We start from the raw sequence: 22,867 nt of genomic DNA, 5'->3' as shown, positions 1-22,867 counted from the left end.
AGGAGAAAGAATGCTGAGTTGCATCCAAAGAACACCATACCTACTGTGAAGCATGGGGGTGGAAACATCATGCTTTGGGGCTGTTTTTCTGCAAAGGGACCAGGACGACTGATCCGTGTAAACGAAAGAGTGAATGGGGCCATGTATCGTGAGATTTTGAGTGAAAACCTCCTTCCATCAGCAAGGGCATTGAAGATGAAACGTGGCTGGGTCTTTCAGCATGACAATGATCCCAAACACACCACCGAACAGCGAAGCAGTGGCTTCGTGAAGAAGCATTTCAAGGTCCTGGAGTGGCCTAGCCAGTCTCCAGATCTCAACCCCATCGAAAATCTTTGGAGTCCAGCGACAGCCCCAAAACATTACTGCTCTAGAGGAGATCTGCATGGAGGAATGGGCCAAAATACCAGCAACCGTGTGTGAAGACTTACAGAAAACATTTGACCTCTGTCATTGCCAACAAATGGTATATAACAAAGTATTGAGATGAAATTTTGTTATTGACCAAATACTTATTTTCCACCATAATTTGCAAATAAATTCTTTAAAAATCTTACAATGTGATTTTTCTGGATTTTCTACAATGTGATTCTTCTCATTTTGTCTCTCATAGTTGAGGTATACCTATGATGAAAATTACAGGCCTCTCTCATCTTTTTAAGTGGGAGAACTTGCACAATTGGTGGCTGACTAAATACTTTTTTTGCCCCACTGTAGATGGACCCAAAATTTTGTAAAATGGACCCAAAAATTAACTATATAAAATATTGCTATTGAATGAAAAAGAGTTGCATGATGTTTCTTCAAAATGATGTTTGTCCGCTAAGGGTGGATAAATATTGACACAATTTTCATTTTAGGGTGCGCTCTTTATTTAAATTTGTCTGTTTTGTTTGTTTTCATTATTTGATTTTCTCTTTCCTCAGGTGTCCTGATAACCGGCAGCTCGATCAGATTCTCAACGACTACATTCATCCCTCAGAATCAGATCCAGTCAAACGGCAAAAGTACGTATCATCCTGTCAAACATCCATGTTTCATCAGTCCCACATTTATCCAACTATTGCATTATCTTGCGCTGGTAACGAGCCTCCACAGGTTTTCATGGGTGCGGTTGCCAGATTTCAAGAGTTTGAATCTCCCATATACATTTTCTGTCCGGTCTTTTACTTGATCTTCCCAAACTGGTGACCATAAGCACACTTTAGTACAAAAAAACAAACTTCTTATATGCTGGATCTTAGATAGATAGATACTTTATTCTTCCCAATGGGAAATTCACAATTTTCCAGCAGTGTCCACACTTAAAGGGGTCATCGGATGCCCATTTTACATAAGTTGAAAAATGAAAAGTCTATAACATACTTTGGTTAAAATTTCTCAATGGTAGTGTAAAAAAACACCTTCTTTACCCTGTCAAAATCAGCTGCTTTCATCAAGCCATTTTAGTCCATGCTGCTTTAAATGCTAATGAGCTCTGCTGACCCCACCCCTCTCTTCCGTGGAGTGACGAGCAGACTTTAAACTTCAGCCGCGAAACTGGCTAACTAGCATATTATTAGGAAAGGCAATTTGCAAAGATTCTTAAAAAACCCTTATACTCACTTCTGTAGATGAAGCTGGATCACGAATGATTCGTGCGAACATAGACGCATTTAGGCAGATCGGGATCGGCACATTCACTTCATAGCGAAAGTAGCGTTAATCCTCTGCGTCTTCAGCGGCTCAGATATCGGGAGTTAATGATGACTGCTATATTCATTATTACATCCAACAACAAAACAACTCAATCACTTAATCGGAGACATTCTTATCTTCCCTTGTACCGGAGTGGACACAATGGCGGACCACTCTCAGCTCACTCAGGGCGGGTCTAAGGTAAGACGGCCTTGTCAATCAACTATCGTGGGAGCAGTCTGTGCAGAACTATGTCATTCTGACAGGAATCTCAGAACAGCCTGATTTGAGAAAGGGTATTTTAAAATAGGGATTTAAAAAAAAAAAAAAAAAAAAAAACACTGGGTGGATTTTTATCAATATAGGATGGATGTGTACACACACTTCTAAGACACATTTATGTTCAAACAATTTATAAAGTGAATTTTGCATCCGATGACCACTTTAAGGCATCAAAGCATGCAATAAATACAGAGAAAAAAAAAAGAAAAGAAAAAAAAAATATTAGTGTTGTCACGGTACCAAAATTTCAGTATTCGGTACCGATACCAGTGAAAATCCACGGTTCTCGGTACCAATTTCGGTAGCACATGCTAGTTAAAAAACACACTATTTTTAATAATAAAGTCAAACAAAAATAAAATGCACAAAAATCAATGCCATTCTTTATACTTATTTAAATTATGTTTCAAGTTTTTCCGCAAATAATAAAAGTATGAAAAACAGTAAACAGTAAAGTTTCACCCAAATTTAATTTGTCTTTTAATTAATTAAATTTAAACACATTTAATTTTTTTGGTAAATAAAGGGGATTTACTATTAAAATAAAAATATGGAAGAAATATTGTGTGATTTATTTCTTTAAAAATAAATATACAGTTTTTTCAACAGTAGTAAAAGTATCACATACATTCTACTAAATAATAGTATTATATTTCTGGCACAATGTCTTTAAGATAAACTTTTATTTTGATGGGTTGCCGTGAATACCTTTAAATTTCTGTGTGTAGCTATATGATATGACGCTGGTTTTACTCAATGAAGCAGTAAAATGCTCGTGAAGTGACTCTCAGAGCAGTTCTGGAGATGTTGTTTATGTATTTATGTCCTCATTCAGACGGCAGATGCTGAAATCACCGCGAGCGTGCGCTTCAGTGTGTGTAATAAAAATTTTTTTTAAACGCGTGTCTCTGCCATTCATTCGTTCATACAGAGAACATGGGGGATTCATATCTGAATCCGGTACTTAAAAAAACCTGGTACCGTGACCATTTGACTTGGTACCAAAGTACTGGGTCTTTTGACAACACTAATATATTAATATATATATATATATATATATATATATATATATATATGTATATAGTCTGTGTTTTCAACATTTGCTGCGACTAAATCTACAGACAAATCTTCTAAATCTAAACTCTAATCTTTTGCCGTCTCATGTTTAGTATCCGCTAATTTTGGCCAAAGTAATATTACAGCAACCAAAGACTCGTTATGTTCGTCGCTGTATTGTTAATGTTTAGAGGCTTCGCAGAGGGGTTGAAGGGTTGCCATGTCCACTTATTATAAGCGTCAGTTATTAAAGCACAGATTTATCTGCCTAAAATCGGTATCAGTCAATAAAAGCAGTTATCTACACTATCGACCGTCAATGGATTGTTTATGAACTGTATTAGTTAGCTTTAAAAACACTAGAGGGAGCTTATTTATTATTTATTATATGCGTTGAATAAATCTGTCATGAAGACAGATGAAAGGTACCTGATGTGCAATTGAGTTGTATACAGTTGTTTTAATTTGAGCGTGATTATTTTATATGAAAATAAATAGCATTGAATATAATAGTGTTGTTGTTCATTTTAACCTCTAATATACTAAATGAGAGAGCTGTCAGTATAGTTTACAGCATTATTTGAGAGAGATTTTTTTCCTTAAAAAAAAAAGCTAAACCATTGGTATTGGCAGATATCATTCTGAATAATCGGTTATTGGTATTGGCTGAGAAATTTGGTATCGGTGCATCCCTATTTAAGCATCTTTGGCTCATAAAGTGATCCACTTTATGCAGTTAATAAAGTAGGCAGATGCAGGTTGCAATATTTTGGTATGTGGTTTATTTCCAAGATAATGTTTTTGGATATAAGTTTATTTTGTGCTTTGTTTTTATTTACTGTTTTTTTATAGTAAGAGTCAAAACACACCTCATTCACTATGATTTCACAACTGTAAAGCACATTTAAATACATCAACAACTAGTTGTTCAGTTTGGTTCCATGCACACTATGTAAAATTTCTACAAATGCGGTTGCCACTCCATAAATGACTGAACTGTATGCATACAGATCAAGATTAAACACTAAAAGATGAATTAACAACTGAATTTAGCTGTAGCACATACAGGGCCTTGTGCACCTGTTGAACTTGCCGTCAAAACAAGCTCCGACTGCAGAAAAATGCACACGTGTCGACAATGACGAACAGGGAATTAACACTGAGCTGACATCTGATCGTGGCGTGTGACATTTTCACATTTCTTGATCGTCTGCTTCTCATTTTGGATGTTTAATGTGATCTCGATGACTTTTTACGGCTGAAATGTGGCGTAAGTGCAGCATTGTCAGTCAGTGAGATTGTGTCTGGCCCTTTTTGGTGGTTTATTGATGTCAGACTCGCAGGGAAAACTGGGACAGATTCATTTTTTAACTTTTCCACAAAATGCAGTAATGACTTGACAATTAACGTGATGAAGTGGAGCATTTTCTCTCTATTGTTTCTTCATGGAACGGTTTTAGGGCCATTTGGATCAGCACATCATTATTATGGCTTGAAGATCAACAAAACGTCTGTAAATGCAGAAATGAAGCTGCGGTTTGGAGTTAGAAATAAACTCTTTACAGTGTGATAATAGGCCACAAAATCAACACTAGAATAGAGTTGGGCGTCTTTTGCTCTTAAACCCAGGCATCTTTCAGGGAGGGTTTGATAATTGTGTAAATTATTGTGAAAAGCAATGCTGACGTTTAACAACTAAAGACTTTTACCCCAGAGATCAGTGCTGATTCATATTATTCCATAACAGAAACTCATTAAGCATGTACAGACGAGTCGATTTAAAGAGGTGGAAAATTATCTTTAAAGGGATAGTTCACCCAGAAATGATCATTTGCTGAAAGTTTACTGCTACTCAGGCTATCCAAGATGTAGATGAGTTTGTTTCTTCGTCAGATTTGGAGAAATGTAGCATTGCATCACTTACTCACCAGTGAATGGGTGCCGTCAGAATGAGAGTCCAAACATCTGATAAAAACATCACAAGAATCCTCAAGTAATCCACACCACTCCAGTCCATCAGTTAACATCTTGAGAAGACAAAAGCTGAAACAAATCCAGCATTATGACATTTTTAACTAAAATCCGAGTCCATAATCCACAATAATGCTTCCTCCAGTGAGAAAGTGTTCTGGTCTGAATCAGGAGAGAAATCTGCAGATCAAGCAGCGTTTACAAGACAAAACAGCTCTAAACAAATATATGTCTGGATTTTGATGTGAGAGACAACAGGAGATGCACTTGTTCACTGAAGGAAGCGTTATTATGGATTAGGGACTTGGATTTTATTTAAAAAAACGTCTTCATGATAGAGTTTGTTCTAACAAACACACAGTTTTAAAAAACAGCAATAACACAGAATTTCTGAAAAAAATAAAACGTTTCATAGGACCCTGTTATTGTTAAATTTGTATAAGTATTAAATTGTTACAATTGTATCAATTCAGTTGATTATATATTGTTTTTGGTTAATAGAGTTCAGTTAAACCATTAAAGTGGAGTCCAGAAAAATTAAAAGGGAAAACATGGATTTTGGGGGAAATGTCATTTTTGTTAAACCTTTAATACATTTGTGTTAAATTGTATGGTTTTAATTTGTTAGACATGCTTTTTGATTTTTACAACTGAATCCAAAAAAACTGACTTCAGAAAAAAATAAGACCCAACAAATAGTTTTTGTTGAACTTTGAATAAACTGTTGTTTATTTGTACAGTTTTTATTATTTCAATTACTTAGGAATGCTTTTTTTTTGAGTACTATAATTATATCCAGAAAAATTCAATTCAAAAAATTGTTCATTCTAATATTAAATTCATATGCAGACAATTTATATTTGTCTAAAGAACTAATTTTATGCATTTCAGCTGTTTTTAAGATCAAACACAGAGTTTTTGTCTTCTCCAGATGTTAACTGATGGACTGGAGTGGTGTGGATTATTGTGATGTTTTTATCAGCTGTTTGGACTCTCGTTCTGACGACACATTTTCCAAATCTGATGAAGAAACAAACTTGTCTACATCTCGGATGACCTGAGCGTGAGGACACTGTCAGCAAACTAACAAATCTCTACCGATCTTACAAGCCTCTTAATTGTAGCTAATTGTGTTTAGAAAACATCCAACAAACCAAATCAACTGAACTCCTCCTAAACGGTCTCACATGTTCTCGTCTCCTGACAGATAGCAGGGGGTTCGAATGATTCAGCATCACGTCCAAACCTTTCTCCCTCGTCTCTGTTTGTTACGCAACATCGAGAGCAGCGACTGGATTGTTTATATTTCAGGAATCATCTGTCAGAACATGTTCCACGCTTCCATCTAAATGCCTTTGTGTGTTTTGGAGAAAATCTGAACCGTTGAGCGCTGTCAGCTTCGGCTCGGCTCCGTCTCCGTGTGTTTCAAATGAACGATGGCTTTTATCAAGATAATCATCGGCTTCAGGAACACAATGGAAACGCGTCACGGCGGGTTGAGATGTCGGACACTGGATAGTTGAGAATGGTCTGGAGTTTGGACACATGCACTTATTCTGACCGTCTCCCTTATGTTAGAAAACACTGAACTCACACTGATGGAGTTAAAGGGATACTCCTCCCCAAAATAAAATCACTTACCCCCATGTCGCTCCAAACCTGTAAAAGTTTCATTCGTCTTTGGAACACAATTTAAGATATTTTAGGAAAAAAAAAAAGTATTCTCGTAGCTTCATAACGTTACGGTTGAACCACTGATGGCAGATGGACTATTTTGACGATGTCTTTCATACTTTTCTGTGCCTTGACATTGCTAAGTGTTTAGCAGTCAATGGGACAGTCACAAACCTCCAGAATATCTTAAATTGTGTTCCGAGGACGAACAAAGCTTTTACGGGTTTGGAACGACATGGGGGTAAGTGATTAATGACACAATTTGCATTTTGGGGTGGAGTATCCCTTTAATTGTAACATGGAATTTGGGTGAATAAATCAAAAGTAGAGCTGTAATTTAATCAAACTGTGATTTGGAGTAGTGTCTGTAAGCATTTCACCATTTCATTTGATAAAACCACCATCAGATACAGAAATCCAAAGGTCTTCACTACAAGCTGCAAAATAGTTCAATATGATTTAAAGAAATTGCGACAGAACTGAATTACTGTTGTACAGTAGAATGTACTTTACAAAATAATAATAATAATAATACTTTATTTTTTTATTGTATTGTTTTTTTTTTTACTTGATTTCGTCATTTTTTAATGTATTGATTATTAATTTAATGATTAATTTATTAATCATTTATTATTTATTAATTTGGTTCCCAAATTTATACAGTTAGCAGTTCTGTTTATTAATTTACTTTATATTATATGTATATTATTAATGTATATTTCAATAATAATAATAATTAAACCTTTTTTAAGAAATAATAACAGTTGTTCTTCCCTATTTTTATTTTTACAGTAAACATCTCTTGTGAAGCACTTTGTTTGCCAACAAATAAAAGTTAATAAATTTTCACTTGAAAATTAAGTATAATTTTCACCATTTTTAACAATAAATTTGTATTAAATCATAAATCCTGAAAAAAATAAAATAAATAAATAAATAAAGCCCACTATTATTGTTAAAATTGCAATATACTATTAAATTGTTAAAGTTCATTTTGATTAGACATGCTTTTTAGAACGTTAGAATTTAATTAAGGCTTTTTAGAATTTTTGGAATTTAATTTAAACCATTTAAGCAGAATCCAGAGAAACATAGAATTTGGGGAAAAAATAAAAGTTTTTTTAGAACTCTAAAAATTTTGTTTTTATTGAATCTTTAATAAATCGTTGTTAAAATGTATAGGTTTTATGATTTCAATTGGTTATACATGCCTTTTGATTACTAAAATTAAATCCAGAAAAAAACATTAAAACACACACACAAAAGCTGGAAACAGCAAAAATATGTGGAAAAATTAAAAGGGTTTCATAGGACCCTACAATTTATTCAGTTTAATACTTCTTTTATATGTAGACACGGTTTATATTTGTCTGCAGAAATGATTTTACACATCTCAGCTGAGGCTTTTAAATCAAAAGACGATGAGAAACATAAATTCAAATGTGTCCAAACTTATGACTGGCATACGTTACCAAACCAGCTAGTTTATCATATCAGGCATGACTTTCATATGAGTCTGAGCATATCGTGTGTGTGTGTGTGTGTTCACCGTTAAAGTCAACATGAGTTCAAAACTGACACTGTTTAACTTTCTTAATGTACATTCCTGCATGCAGCCAGATTCAGTCAGATATGTCACGTTATGTAAGTAAAGCGTGTAGCGAATGCTGTTTAAAGGTGTTTTTCACATGTCACACACCCTCCTGTCGAGTGAATGTGCAGTGTTTCTTTCTCTGGAGAAGGCTGATTTCATGTGTGTTGTGTTTCCAGGTTAAAGATCTACGTCCACAGTCCTCCGGAGGACATCAGAGTCTTTCTGAAGTCAGAGCAGAAACAGCCCGACTCTCTCAGGTAATAATATATACTGCGCGATTTCTTCTCAATAACAAAATAAACACACAACAAACACGACAGCGGTGAGAAAACAGCAGTTCAGAAAGCATCTGATCGTTTGCAGCAGCTCTGCTGTCAGGCTACAGTAAGTTACATCACGTCAAGTTTATGTATATAGCGCTTTATACAGTAGATGCTTTAAAGCAAGCAGCAGCACAATATTGAAGATGAAAAATCAGTGTCGCTTTCAGTTAGAATTACGGCTTGATTTTCTGTTATGAAGCAGCACTATATGAATGACTCAATATTTTAACAAAATACAAAATCTGAATAATCAATGATTAGCTGATTAATCATTCTAATAATAGTTCGATTAATCAATTATCAAAATAATTGTTTGTTGCAGCCCTAATACTGTATGACTCTTCTGTCTGTCTCTACTTTTAGATTGATTGATTGGTTTATTATAATAATGTTTTTAATTATTATTAATATTCTTTATTTATCATGTACTTTTCATTTTATCATGTATTATAATTTATTAACAAAGTTTTTTATTATATATTATAATTATTTAATGATTTATTTAATAATTATTTGTTAGTTTGGTTTCCTATTAAATAGATGTATTTATTTATTTTATTTTAATTATGACATTTTTTAACTTTATTTCTTCATGTCTTTTTGTTTATTAATTAATTTGTTAGATAATAATCATTAATTATTTAGTAGCTTGGTTCCCAAATTTATGTATTAATTAGTTTTATTAATTTATTAATTGAATTCATATATTAATGTTTATTCATTTATTATATTAATGTTTATTTATTTGAATGTATTTTGTTTATTAATCAATTTATTTAATAGTAATTGATCATCCCTCCCCATATTCATATATTAATTAATTTATTAATTGAATTTATTAATTTATTTTATATATTTTATATATTATTTATTTTATTAATTAATAAATATTTATGTGTTTTTGTTTATTAATTCATTCATATATTTTGTTAATAATCATTTATTATTTGTTAATTTGGTTCCCAAATTGTCAAAATACCTAAGCCAAAATCATGAAAGTTCATTGATTAAAAGCTATAATAAAAGGATTTAAATCATTCAATTGGCGACATTTTTAATGCATTCCAGCAATTATATTAAACCAAATACTGTCAAAAATACGATGAGATAATTTTATCTTTTCATATCTCAAAATGGAACGAGCTGCCCCAGCTCCTGAAGTACAAACGTGTTTTAGTGTAATCGTTGGGTCTAATCTTAGCATGTGGCACATGTTTTCGGCTTCCTGTCCTTGTAAATGCCACCGGAGTGAAATGTGTGTGTTTTATTGTGTCTTTGGTAAGAACTGAAACACACCCAGCGATAACGGAGGCTGTCCATTGGCTGACGCTGTCATCCTGATTTATTCCTGCGCGTATGAAATACAGAATGCTTTATGGGAATGACATCACTGCTCATAAATTCTCCCGTAGTTACGCAGTTTGAGCGCTTTGGGACTCATCAGAGATGCTTTTCTCTGGTTCTGTCTCTCTCTCTGCGTGTTTTGGTGTCCCTCGCTGGGGTCCGAGGGCCGTGTGGGAGCCGTAAAGCCCCGCGCACCTGTCGGCCCTCACACACACCTGCTTTCTGAGCCTCACTGCTCCTGGATCAGCGGCTGTGAAAGTCTATCCCTCAGAATTCTGGTTTTGCCCCCGTGATGCGACCATTGCTATTTTGTAACATTTAAAATGAATTCAGTTGCGTTTCTTTTTTAGGGTTTTTCATACAGGCTACACATATACCTTTTTTAAATACTTTTTTTTGGATGCAAAATAAAACTGCGTATGATTACTATATAAACAAATCAAATAATTATATTAATTATATCGTGAATTTTGAAAAAAAAAAAAAAATTTTCCTTCCATTTAATACTGCCCTACAGAAGCAAAATTAGATACTTGCATGTTTCCCGGAAGACAAATTAAGTACAATTTACCTTGATCTTCAAATTCAAAAAGTATTGGTCAAAATGACTGGAAAATATCACCCTTTTAAAGCATATCAGCAATTATACAAAACTGCCAAAGACTCGTCTGCATTGTATATGTAGATATTTGGAGTCCAAATGTAATTGTGTTGACATTTCTCACTGAAGATGTTACCAGATATGGTTCTGATGTCTGTATGCCGTGATTCTGTCCTGCAAAACATAACCACACTTGAGTGATTTCTGCTTTCACCTCGTGGCTCGGTTCTGAGTTTTTCCTGCATTAATGACAGACGATGCAATTTAACCTGAACTTAAAACATTTTCCAAAACATGTCGATCAGTATATGAGCAGATGATTGTTTTATGATCTGTCTCTCATGTGAAAACGGTTTGTTTTGTTTAGCCTTTCTGTCCTTCACCACAAACATCTCTTTACTGGAAGCTCACGGTTAATATTTACTCAGCAAATAGACTGTTTCCATCTTGAACTAACAGTTTAGTACAGCATTTATTAATCTAGGTTTCTGTTCATGTGTAAATGCAGTACTCTTCAGTCTCCGTTTGAAATGACCACGAACCTTGATTAATCAATGCAGCAGTCACTGACATAAAATGATCTAAATATCAGTCATCACTCTCAATGTAAGATGAGATTGAAATGATCCAAACATGTAATGCAATGCAATGCTGATTGAGAGATGAAGAAATAAACACTCCTCAGAAGATGTGAGATGAAGATCATATATTAGGAATAATATATTGGTCATTATAATATTTTGCAGAGGAAATTTTTTAGGATTTTTTTTTTTTTTCGTGGCATATGTACCCGATGCATATTTAAAGCGAAATACTGAGAAATGACTTTTTAGTATAGTTTAATACTTTACTTTTTTAAAATAATTTAAATAATAATTTATATTATTGACTCTAATTATTGTACATTTTCTAATTTGACTTTTTATTTTATTATTATTTTTTTTAAATCATTTTGTGGAAAAATGCACATGAAAATTAAGCATATTTACCCCATGCATGTTTTAAGCTGCAGTAAATACTCAGAAATTGTATTAATGCTAAATTTGAATTTTGTAGTAATTATATTATATATTATAATATTTTGTGTAAGGATTTCTTTTAGGTTTTTAAATTATTTTAAGGAATAATTTACATGACAATTAAGCATATTTACCCCCTGCATATTTGAAGCTAAATACTGAGCAATTGTAGTAATGCTAAATTTATTTATTTGTTTTATTTATTGCTTTTTTTTTTGGTTAGATTTATTAAAATAATGTATTATTAATTATAAATTATATTGTAAATAATTTTCAGGAATAACTTGCATGACAATTGAGCATATTCAACTCCATTCTTATTTTACTTTTACACTTCACTGAAATAAATGAATAATTAATAGTCTTGGAAATGAATGCTTTCTAATTGTTTTCTGCATAAACTTGAGTAAGTTTCAATGTCAGCACGATTGTCCAGCAGTATCTGTAATTTAGTCCATAAATCTCAATCCTTATGCCAGTGGTTCTCAAACTTTTTACTGTGGCGTACCCCCTGGGGCATTTAACAGACCACAGTCACATCTTTTCCATTAAGGGACAATATTTGCCCCCTTAAATTGATTTACAGGTGCATTTTTTTTCAAGTCACTGTCTTAATAACGAAGCATCACGTCATTCATTCATTCATTCATTCATTCAGTAACGAAGCAAACGGCTGTAGATGAATAGGTTATTAATCACTAGTGGTGCAACGGATCACAAAACTCACGGTTCGGATCATACTACGGATTTTGAGTCATGGATCGGATCATTTTTCGGATCAGCAAAAAAAAAGAAAAGAAAAAGTTTGCTTTTCATTTATTTCTAAAAGCTTACTTTAAGTACTTCTATACTCCAGCAGAAACTACTAGCTTAACTACTAAAGTCAGTAATACAACAAGAACAATTGCACAAATTCCAAGCATAGATGTAACACTAGTATTCTAGTGTAATATGGGGTAGTCGTGGCCTAATGGTTAGGGAGTCGGGCTTGTAACCTGAAGGTTGCTGGTTCGATTCCCGCACCTGCAGGAATTGAAGGTGGGGATTGTGAATGAACAGCACTCTCTCCACCTTCGATACCATGACTAAGGTGCCCTTGAGCAAGGCACTGAACCCCTAATTGCTCCCCGGGCGCTGGAGTAAGGCTGTTCACTGTGTGTGTGTGTGTGTGTGTGTGTGTGTGTGTGTGTGTGTGTGTGTGTGTGTGTGTGTGTGTTAGTGTCTTCACTACTCACTGCTGTGTGTGTGCACTTGGATGGGTTAAATGCAGAGCACCATTTCGAGTATGGGTGCAGAAATGTAATAATTAAGTTTAAAACAACACAATAATGCTTACTGCATAAGTTAAATACAGATTGATCTTTGTTAAAGCTGTGGTGTTGTTTGATTAGCAGACAAGACAGACGTAGGTATTTCTAGGCTGCTGTCTCTTTAAGACTAAATGCACGTTTTTTTCTTAGCTGTATACGTTAACTTAAGACATGGACATGTCTTAACCTACTGTGTTTACCAGAATACTTGCCAAAACGGGTATTTTCACATAACTTTGTGTGTATGTATCCATCAGAATGCGTGCCGAACCGTGGGGACTGGTCCGTACGGATCACGGATCATCTAAGATCCGTTGCACCTCTATTAATCACTGACTCTCCGAATCGTTCAAAGCTGCAGATTCCTTCACTAACGAAACACCGCTGTTGATGCAGTTCTGTCGCGGATTTTGTTGAAAATATTATTTTGTTGTAAAATATAACAAACAATAAATGACAATATTGTGTTTAAAATGTAGGCTACATTCAAAATGTAAAATGTTCACTTAATATTACCTTTTTTGTTGAACTGTTATATAAAATAAATGTCACAGTTGCTATCGTTTGAATATTCAGGGAAAATTGCATTCTTGGTCTTCATGCTATAAGTGCTACAAATCTACTTTTGAAGATGCAATGAACAGCAGCATAAACTTGTTGCTAAAGCAGCATATGCGGGCATCCTATAATACGCACGAATGCGTCTGTGGATGCAGTCAGTTTTGACCGCAAAAGATGAGGTAATTTGCTGTCATTTGACCCTTTATGGCACTCCGATTTTCCTGTTCTATATTAGAAGCGGCATTTTGCTTGTTAGAAATACATGCTAGGTTTTAATGTTACTTTAAGTTGGGGTAGAATTAAACGAATGCCAAAAGCTCAGCAATTAGTTTGCGTACCCCCATCCGTCACCTCACGTACCCCCGTTTGAGAACCACTGCCTTATGCAACTGAACTTTGAGCTCCGTCTGTGGTTTTCAGCACAGAAACAGGCCGTTTGTTTGTTTGTTGTGTGTGGATTTGCCGAAGCCTCGCACATCCCAATGAGGTTTGGCTCGGTCCGGCTTGTTTTCCTCTGCGTCGGTTTGGCTCTTTGGTTTGGCCTGGAAAACAGAGCGAGCTTCTGAGCGTCGACGCAGCAGTCTGAGGATCTGTTGACGCAGGTGTCTGTATGTTCACCAGCAGCGCTTTGTGTTTGGGACGGATCCCGAACCGCTCTCAGAACGTAAACAAGCGTGAGCTATGGACCGCTGTGACATCCCTGATTTACGATGCTCTGCAGGCCTCAGGGATTTGCTGATGTCATGTGAGAGAAAGTTAAAGGGCACGGAGGCTCGCGAGCGGTTGTTAAAGCTGTTACTGATTCGGCTGAACGAGTCTCCAGCTGTGAGCGGGGTTTAGCCTCCAGTTGCTTTTTATGGAGCCAAAACATGAGCGCTTCCTCTCGCACCTCCAACTGTGATATCATGGGAATGTTCTACCGGAGAACGTCAACACGGATGGACCAGTGTATCCAGCATTCATAATATAGTCACAGTGAACCACTTTAAATGAATCGGTTCTTGATTCAGAACTTTGATTCAGTGGCATTTACATTTACATTTACATTTATGCATTTAGCAGACGCTTTTATCCAAAGCGACTTACATTCAAGTTACAGTTTTTACATTTGATCAGCTCTTGCTTTCCCTGGGAATCGAACCCATGATCTTAGCGTTGCTAGCGCCATGCTCTACTATTTGAGCAGTCATATTTAAGTGGCATCAGTCATTTATTAAAGGGGTCATGAGTTAATCCGTGTATCATTCGTTCATTCATTTTTTGATTTAATATTGAAAGTAGAAAAATGAAAAAGTTACTCCTTTTCGTTTTTCCAAAAACTAAAAACGAGAATTCAGCTTAAATTTTCGTTTTTCCTTCAAGGGTAGAAAAATTAATAAACAGCTTGAATATTCGATTTCTACATGTGGGCAGGAATTAAACGCCCTTTCTGCTGATTGGTCAGCCGAAGATCAAACCGTGCCGTCATCAGTTCTTCCGCAGTATCATGCAGCAGAATAATAGTCCTCCGCTGCTACAGTTATACATATCCTTAACGCATTTATTGCAACTACATTTCATCTTTTTTCATCAAACACACAGACTAATGAATTGCTCGACAGAGTCTAGACAGGCTTTCTTCTGTGTAGATATAAATTATATTCTTTGCATCAGCTGGGCATGGCAGGGTATGATCTGACGGCTGTCATAGTCTGTTTGTTTAATTAATTACTTAATTAATTTGTTTCAAAATAAATATTTTAAACACTAAGACAAAAAGGAAAGAATAATAAATTGGCTTAGGTAGGCTATATATAGGCCTATAATGTTCACATAAGAACTGTCATTCTGACTGTCAACCGGATAACAACAGATATTAAATAGCCTACTGTTAGAGTTTTATAATGTAGTCTTGTATTTTATTAAAATTGATTATAATTGATATCTCAAAAGGATCCACTTGTGCGCGGCGTGAGCTGCTGTGCACTCGCACACAGGACTGCAACACAAGATTTTCATAAAATATAATAAGTTTAGTTTATTTACTTATATAGCACATTTATACAGCCTCAAGAGCAGCCCAAAGTGCTGTACAATGCATTCAAAAAAACAATCAAAGACAATAACATCTTAAAATGGAAACATATATTACGTCTCCCCTAAATCAGACTCAAAACGCCATAATATAAAAGTGCTTCTTCAAAGCCGTTTTAAAAGCAAAGACAGATGGGGCAGAGCGAATGGCTAGAGGTAGATTATTCCATAGCCGAGGGCCGGCAATCCATGCGATGGGTTAAATAAACTCAATAAGCAGACAGACGCAACTACAGTCAAGTGCAGACCAGTATTGAAGTGCACAGGAAACAAGCAGCAGTCATATTTAAAGCAGTTTAAATTAATATTGAGTACTGATTGATGTTCACTTGGATTTTTTCCCCATCGAGGGGAAATAACCTAATATTCTGTCATTTATAGTCGTATGGTAAAATGTATATTTTTATTTGTGTAACGTTACGTTCAAAATAACTACAAAATGTCATGCCTTTTAAAAATGAAGAGAACAACAGAATGCCCTGCTTTAGTGCGTCTCGGTCTCCTTGAGCATCTTTCTGGCGCATGCCACAAACATGAATACCTGTCTTTTAAAAGGCTTCATTTAGATTATTTGACGTTAAATTAATCATACAAATCACTTTGGAATAAATCACAGCCTATGTATCATGATAAAAGAGGGACTTTACAGTCTGGAAATAAGGCTATAGCAAATTATTTTGCTATCACTTTTAGAACCGCTGGTCTACACAGAAGAAAGCCTGTCTAGACTCTGTCGTGCTATTCGTTAGTCTGTTTGATGAAAAAAGATTAAATGTGGTTGCAATAAATGCGTTAAGAATCTGTACAACTGTAGCAGCGGAGGACTATTATTCTGCTGCGTGATACTGTGGAAGAACTGATGACGGCACGGTTTGATCTTTCGGCTGACCAATCAGCAGAAAGGGGTGTTTAATTCCCGCCCACGTGTAGAACTCGAATATTCAAGCCGTTTATTCATTTTTCTACCCCGGAAGGAAAAACGAAAACTTAAGCTGAATTCTCGTTTTTTGTTTTTTGGGAAAAAACGAAAAAGGAGCCGTTTTTTCATTTATTAATATTAAATTGAAAAAACAAATGAACGAATGATACATGGATTTGAGTTGCCTCTGTTTTTATTTTTATTTTGTACTGTTCTTTGAAGTCCACTATAATGTTATGAAGATTTTTACATCAAAAAACATCATAATTTAGAAGTAATAAGCTATTTTCTGTCCTATTTTAACCCCCAGACATTTTGAAATGTCATGCCAAATATTGGCTCATTTTGGATTTCATGAGAGCTACACATTCCAAAAAAGTTGGGACAGGTAGCAATAAGAGGCCGGAAAAGTTAAATGTACATATAAGGAACAGCTGGAGGACCAATTTGCAACTTATTAGGTCAATTGGCAACATGATTGGGTATAAAAAGAGCCTCTCAGAGTGGCAGTGTCTCTCAGAAGACAAGATGGGAAGAGGATCACCAATTCCCCCAATGCTGCAGCGAAAAATAGTGGAGCAATATCAGAAAGGAGCTTCTCAGAGAAAAATTGCAAAGAGTTTGAAGTTATCATCATCTACAGTGCATAATATCATCCAAAGATTCAGAGAATCTGGAACAATCTCTGTGCGTAAGGGTCAAGGCCGGAAAACCATACTGGATGCCCGTGATCTTCGGGCCCTTAGACGGCACTGCATCACATACAGGAATGCTACTGTAATGGAAATCACAACATGGGCTCAGGAATACTTCCAGAAAACATTGTCGGTGAACACAATCCACCGTGCCATTCGCCGTTGCCGGCTAAAACTCTATAGGTCAAAAAAGAAGCCATATCTAAACATGATCCAGAAGCGCAGGTGTTTTCTCTGGGCCAAGGCTCATTTAAAATGGACTGTGGCAAAGTGGAAAACTGTTTTGTGGTCAGACGAATCAAAATTTGAAGTTCTTTTTGGAAAACTGGGACGCCATGTGATCCGGACTAAAGAGGACAAGGACAACCCAAGTTGTTATCAGCGCTCAGTTCAGAAGCCTGCATCTCTGATGGTATGGGGTTGCATGAGTGCGTGTGGCATGGGCAGCTTACACATCTGGAAAAGCACCATCAATGCTGAAAGGTATATCCAAGTTCTAGAACAACATATGCTCCCATCCAGACGTCGTCTCTTTCAGGGAAGACCTTGCATTTTCCAACATGACAATGCCAGACCACATACTGCATCAATTACAACATCATGGCTGCGTAGAAGGATCCGGGTACTGAAATGGCCAGCCTGCAGTCCAGATCTTTCACCCAACATTTGGCGCATCATAAAGAGGAAGATGCGACAAAGAAGACCTAAGACAGTTGAGCAACTAGAAGCCTGTATTAGACAAGAATGGGACAACATTCCTATTCCTAAACTTGAGCAACTTGTCTCCTCAGTCCCCAGACGTTTGCAGACTGTTATTAAAAAGAAGAGGGGATGCCACACAGTGGTAAACATGGCCTTGTCCCAACTTTTTTGAGATGTGTTGATGCCATGAAATTTAAAATCAACTTATTTTTCCCTTAAAATGATACATTTTGTCAGTTTAAACATTTGATATGTCATCTATGTTGTATTCTGAATAAAATACTGAAATTTGAAACTTCCACATCATTGCATTCTGTTTTTATTCACAATTTGTACAGTGTCCCAACTTTTTTGGAATCGGGTTTGTACAAAAATATTGTGCAGCACAACTGTTTTCAGCATTGATAATAATCAGAAATGTTTCTTGAGCAGCAAATCAGCATATTAGAATGATTTCTGAAGATCATGTGACACTGGAGTACTGGAGTAATGATGCTGAAAATTCAGCTTTGATCACAGAAATAAATTACATTTGAACATATATTCACATAGAAAACAGCTCTTTTAGATTATAATAATATTTCACAATTTGTACAGTATTTCTGATCAAATAGTGCAGCCTTAGTGAGAAAATGAAAACTTATTTATTTTTTATGTATTCCACACTTTGACTGGCAGTGTTTATAAATATAAATGCATTATGTCATGATGCGTATTGGATATCATCAGTAGGCAGGCTTTTTCCTCTTTGACTTTAACTTTGTTTGTTTGTGTTGTTTTTGGCAGGTATCTGGAGCTGGATTTGAAGAAGAGTCTGCAGGAAAACCTGATGCATAAGACCATCGTGGAATACCCGGAAATCTTTGTGGTTCTGAAGGACCACAGTCAGGAGTACCTCGCTCGCAGACCAGGTACAAAACACACACTCGATCACACAAAACACTGTCCAAACATCTCTAATACTGAACACAAACACACAGTGTCTGCAGAGCCGTCAGGAGCTGATGTTTGACCGCTGGAAGAATCCTGCTCGGATTTCATCCCACAATCAACAGGAAAAGCATTCTGTATTTGTTTGCATTAAAAATAATATATTATAAATATAAATTATATTATTATTTATAATATTTTGTATAAGGAACCGTTTTCTTATGTTTTTTCCTTAAAATTCAGCATATCTTACAGCATAAGCCCCATTCTTATTGTAAATACTTTACTGAAAGATGGTAGTCACTGCTAAAATCATTAATTCATTCATTCACTCACTCATTAATGCAGTGTTAGATGTATTAAAATATGTTATTCATTCTAAATTATTTTATAAATTAGACTATTTTGCATAACAAACATTTTTAGATTTTTAAATAACTTTGAGGAATAATTTGAGAATTTCACATATTTACTCCATTCTTATTTGACCTCTTTTCACTTTTCTGTTAGATGTATTAAAAATAATATATTATTATTTATTATAATATTTTGCATTGATAAATTTAAGCATATGTAAGCATATTTACCCCCATTCTTTTTACTTTGTTAAATACTGAAAAATTGTAGTAATTGTTTTTTTGTTTTTTTGTTTTTTATGTTAAATGTATTAAAAAATAATATAGCAATAATTTTATTTTGTATTGAATTGGGCAATGTGTTTATTGTCCAAAAAAAAAAAAACAATGGTCCAAAGCATTGTTCACTTCTGTAAGCAAACAAAAAAAGTCTTGTTTCTTTCCTGCGATGGGATGAAGCGTGTTCTCATCAGTTTTCATGAGCTCCAAACCAGACTCTCACTTCACTAAACAGGCCAGACTGACCAAACATGCACTGAAAAGTTTCTGTTAGCAGTCATCCAACACCTCTAACTCTATCTAATGCTAATTGAGTTATGTAAGGCACTGCTGGTCCATCAAAGCCTGCCGATGGCTCCGAGAGAGATGATGTGCTAGAGACTCTCACGCAGCGCTAATAACCTCAGCTCGGTGTGTTTTTAATGTTTAACGAGTTACCTGCCCGTAAAGATGTTTATAGAGAAAACAGAGGCACTTCCTCCAAACACACACACACACTTGTACGCAGAACATGTGTGCTGCTTCTTCTGTTCGTTGCGTAACCCTGCTTAGAGAGAGAAAACGGTCCATCGGAGCCGAGCAGCGGGGGTCTAGCCTCGCTCAAGCGGACCGCCGCTTTCACTGGAGTCTGTGTTCTTAGATTACCTAACCTATGATCTAATTACGTTGGTTTATAACGTCTGAATGAAGCGGATTCTGCATCAGCTGTTGTCTCTCATGCACTACAGCTGTAAATCAGAGTGAATCATGAGATGATCTGACAAAAAAAACTTTAGATGTATTATTTATTTTAATTGCATTTGTTTATTTTAATAATTTTTTAATTTATTTTAATCGTATTTTAATCAATCGTTTTTGTTTTGTAGTTATTTATTTCTATCAAAAGATTAATATATTTAAACTGATTTTCCATGAAAGTTTTCCATGGACCCCTAGTACCCCCCTGCTAGATGTATTATTTATTTATTTTAATCAATTTTTGTTGTTGTTGTTCATTTGAATTTTTATGTTATGTATGTTAGTCCAATTTTTTTTTTTTTTTTTTTTTTTTAAACAAATTTATTTATTTATTTTTTTTGACACTTTTTAAAACATTTTTTTACACTGCTTTTCTCTCAACTCTTCCACAGACCCCCTCACACACTGTTAGACTGTCTTATTTATATTACTTACACCATGCATTTTTTCTCCTTCTAGAGCGTCCCAGTGCTGTCCAAAGCATTGCATCAGTGACCGTCACCAGAACTTCATGTTCCCCGGCTGAAACGCTTTCAGAAGCTCTTGTGCGTGTGGCGAAGAAGCCAAAAGTCTCAGAGGACGATGAGCTGGAGGAAGGAGAGATCCGAAGTGAAGAAGAAGATGGAAGCACTGAAGACGATGATGGTGTCAATGATGACACTGAGAAGAAGATACCTGTACTGCATCATGAGGATGATGACAGTGAAGAAGAAGAAGAAGAGCTTCAGGAAAATCAGAATCTCGAGGTGGAGATGAAGGACTGTCCTCCTCATGACAGTGTTCAGGACGCTCAGGTGGATGATGGGAACCAAAACAAAGAGGATTCAGTGAACATCACCAGCAAAACTGAAGAAATGATGATGGTTTCTCAAGGTCCTGAAGAAGCTGACAACACTGAGACTTTCACTGATGACGGTAGAAGTCTATGTGAAGATGATAAGTTTGATATTTCACCTCATGAATGTCAGAAAAACATCAATTCCAATGCTGGACTTCCAGAAGATGATGGAGTTCAAGAGAAAAATGGCGATAATGGTGCAAATCATGACGAAGAAGGACAGACTGACTCCTGCATCGCCGAAGGTCAGAGTTCACCATGTGAACAATCAGGAACGATTCAAATTGAAGGCCAGGAAAACACGCATGTAGAAAACACTGATGTTTATTCAAGTGCAAGCGAAAATCAGGCTAATATGTGATAGCAAAGGAGCCAAAAGTCCTGATGTTTATACAATGTTAACAGTCCTGTTATCCGACAGACTCAATCCAGCGCCGATAACCAGACAATAGCAGATAAGGCTTCAGATAAAGATAGTAGCAATAATGGTTTGGAGGCGATGGACTGTTTTGGCGACTGGTATGTTTTGAGCGCAGATAAGTGATATCAGACATCACACGTCACTGTGTTCATGGAGACGGACAAACGCTGAACATTCCTCATAGAGTTCACACTGTTATTTACTGCAGAAAATGATGGAAAAGGAGTTGCAAATGTTATATTTCTGTTATGAAATCAAGATCATGTATACTGTGAAATCTGTGCTTTCATCATGTGCCTTACAGTTGCATCAGAAGGTTTACTTTCTTTGACAGAGTTATGGCATCTGTGTATTTATGTGACAGTATTTTTATGCCATGTTCCTTTTTAATAAACTTCTGAATTTCTTTGTGAGTGATGCCAGTTCTGAGTCTCTTTTGTCTGTGATTTTTGTGCACACTTAAAGAATAGTTCAGCCAAAATTGAAAATGCTGAAAATGTGCTCCAGCCATCCAAGATCCTCTGCAGTGAATGGGTGCCGTCAGAATGAGAGTCCAAACAGCTGATAAAAACATCACAATAATCCACACCACTCCAGTCCATCAGTTAACATCTGGAGAAGACAAAAGCTGAAACAAATCCATCATTCAGGCGTTTTTAACTAAAATCCGAGTCCATAATCCATAATAATGCTTCCTCCAGTGAAAAAGTGTTCTGGTCTGAATCAGGAGAGAAATCTGCACAGATCAAGCACCGTTTACAAGACAAAACAGCTCTAAACAAATATTTGGCTGGAGTTTGATGTGAGAGACAACAGGTGATGCACTTTTTCACTGCAGGAAGCGTTATTATGGATTATGGTCCATTGGATTACTTGTGGATTATTGTGATGTTTTTAATCAGCTGTTTGGACTCTCATTCTGACGGCACCCATTCAGCTGCAGAGGATCCATTGGTGAACAAGTGATGCAATGCTACATTTCTCCAAATCTGATGAAGAAACAAACTCGTCTACATCTTGGATGGACTGAGGGTGAGCACATTGACAGCAAATGTTCGGTTTTGGCTGAACTACTCCTTTAAATTCCTTCAGATGTGTGCATGTTACATCATTGTTCTCATTTTTAAAGGGTTTATACCTGCTGAGAACCTGGCTGTGATTAAATACTTGCTTATTGGATACAGTATGTACTTATATAATTATACTAAGCTGTTGTATATTATACACTTATGTTAGAAACAGTATGTGAAACAATAATGCACTAACTGTTGTTTACCTTTTTTCCATCAGGAAGCACCGACCTCACTGTTAATTCATTCTTGCATGTGGAAGATTGCATTTGGGATGCAGTTTTCCATGTAGCACATTACTTAGTAAATTTTGGTACGTCCACCAAACTTAGACTTATTTTATTTCAATTAGTTGCAAAGGCAACATTTCTAATTTTAATTTAAGTTTTTTTTTTTTTTTTTTAAGTAAAGGTTTTTCATCATATATTTATATA

At 35.6% G+C, this 22,867-nt stretch overlaps 1 protein-coding gene across 1 annotated transcript in view; it reads left to right on the top strand.

Moving 5' to 3' along the window:
- znhit6 (zinc finger HIT-type containing 6) overlaps positions 1–21,778 on the top strand; it is a 42,746-nt gene extending 20,968 nt beyond the window's left edge. Inside the window, exons 7-10 of the mRNA XM_058764263.1 lie at positions 927–1,007; positions 8,431–8,511; positions 18,588–18,712; positions 20,564–21,778. Of these exons, the coding sequence (XP_058620246.1) occupies positions 927–1,007; positions 8,431–8,511; positions 18,588–18,712; positions 20,564–21,303 (1,027 nt within the window). The 3' untranslated portion in view covers positions 21,304–21,778. The remainder of the gene's footprint in view (positions 1–926; positions 1,008–8,430; positions 8,512–18,587; positions 18,713–20,563) is intronic.
- Positions 21,779–22,867: the final 1,089 nt, after the last annotated feature.

The sequence above is a fragment of the Onychostoma macrolepis genome, chromosome 23 (assembly GCF_012432095.1).
Source record: "Onychostoma macrolepis isolate SWU-2019 chromosome 23, ASM1243209v1, whole genome shotgun sequence".
Lineage (NCBI taxonomy): Eukaryota > Metazoa > Chordata > Actinopteri > Cypriniformes > Cyprinidae > Onychostoma > Onychostoma macrolepis.
The sequence above is the reverse complement of the archived record's forward strand: the minus strand, read 5'-3'. Positions and strand labels throughout refer to the sequence as shown.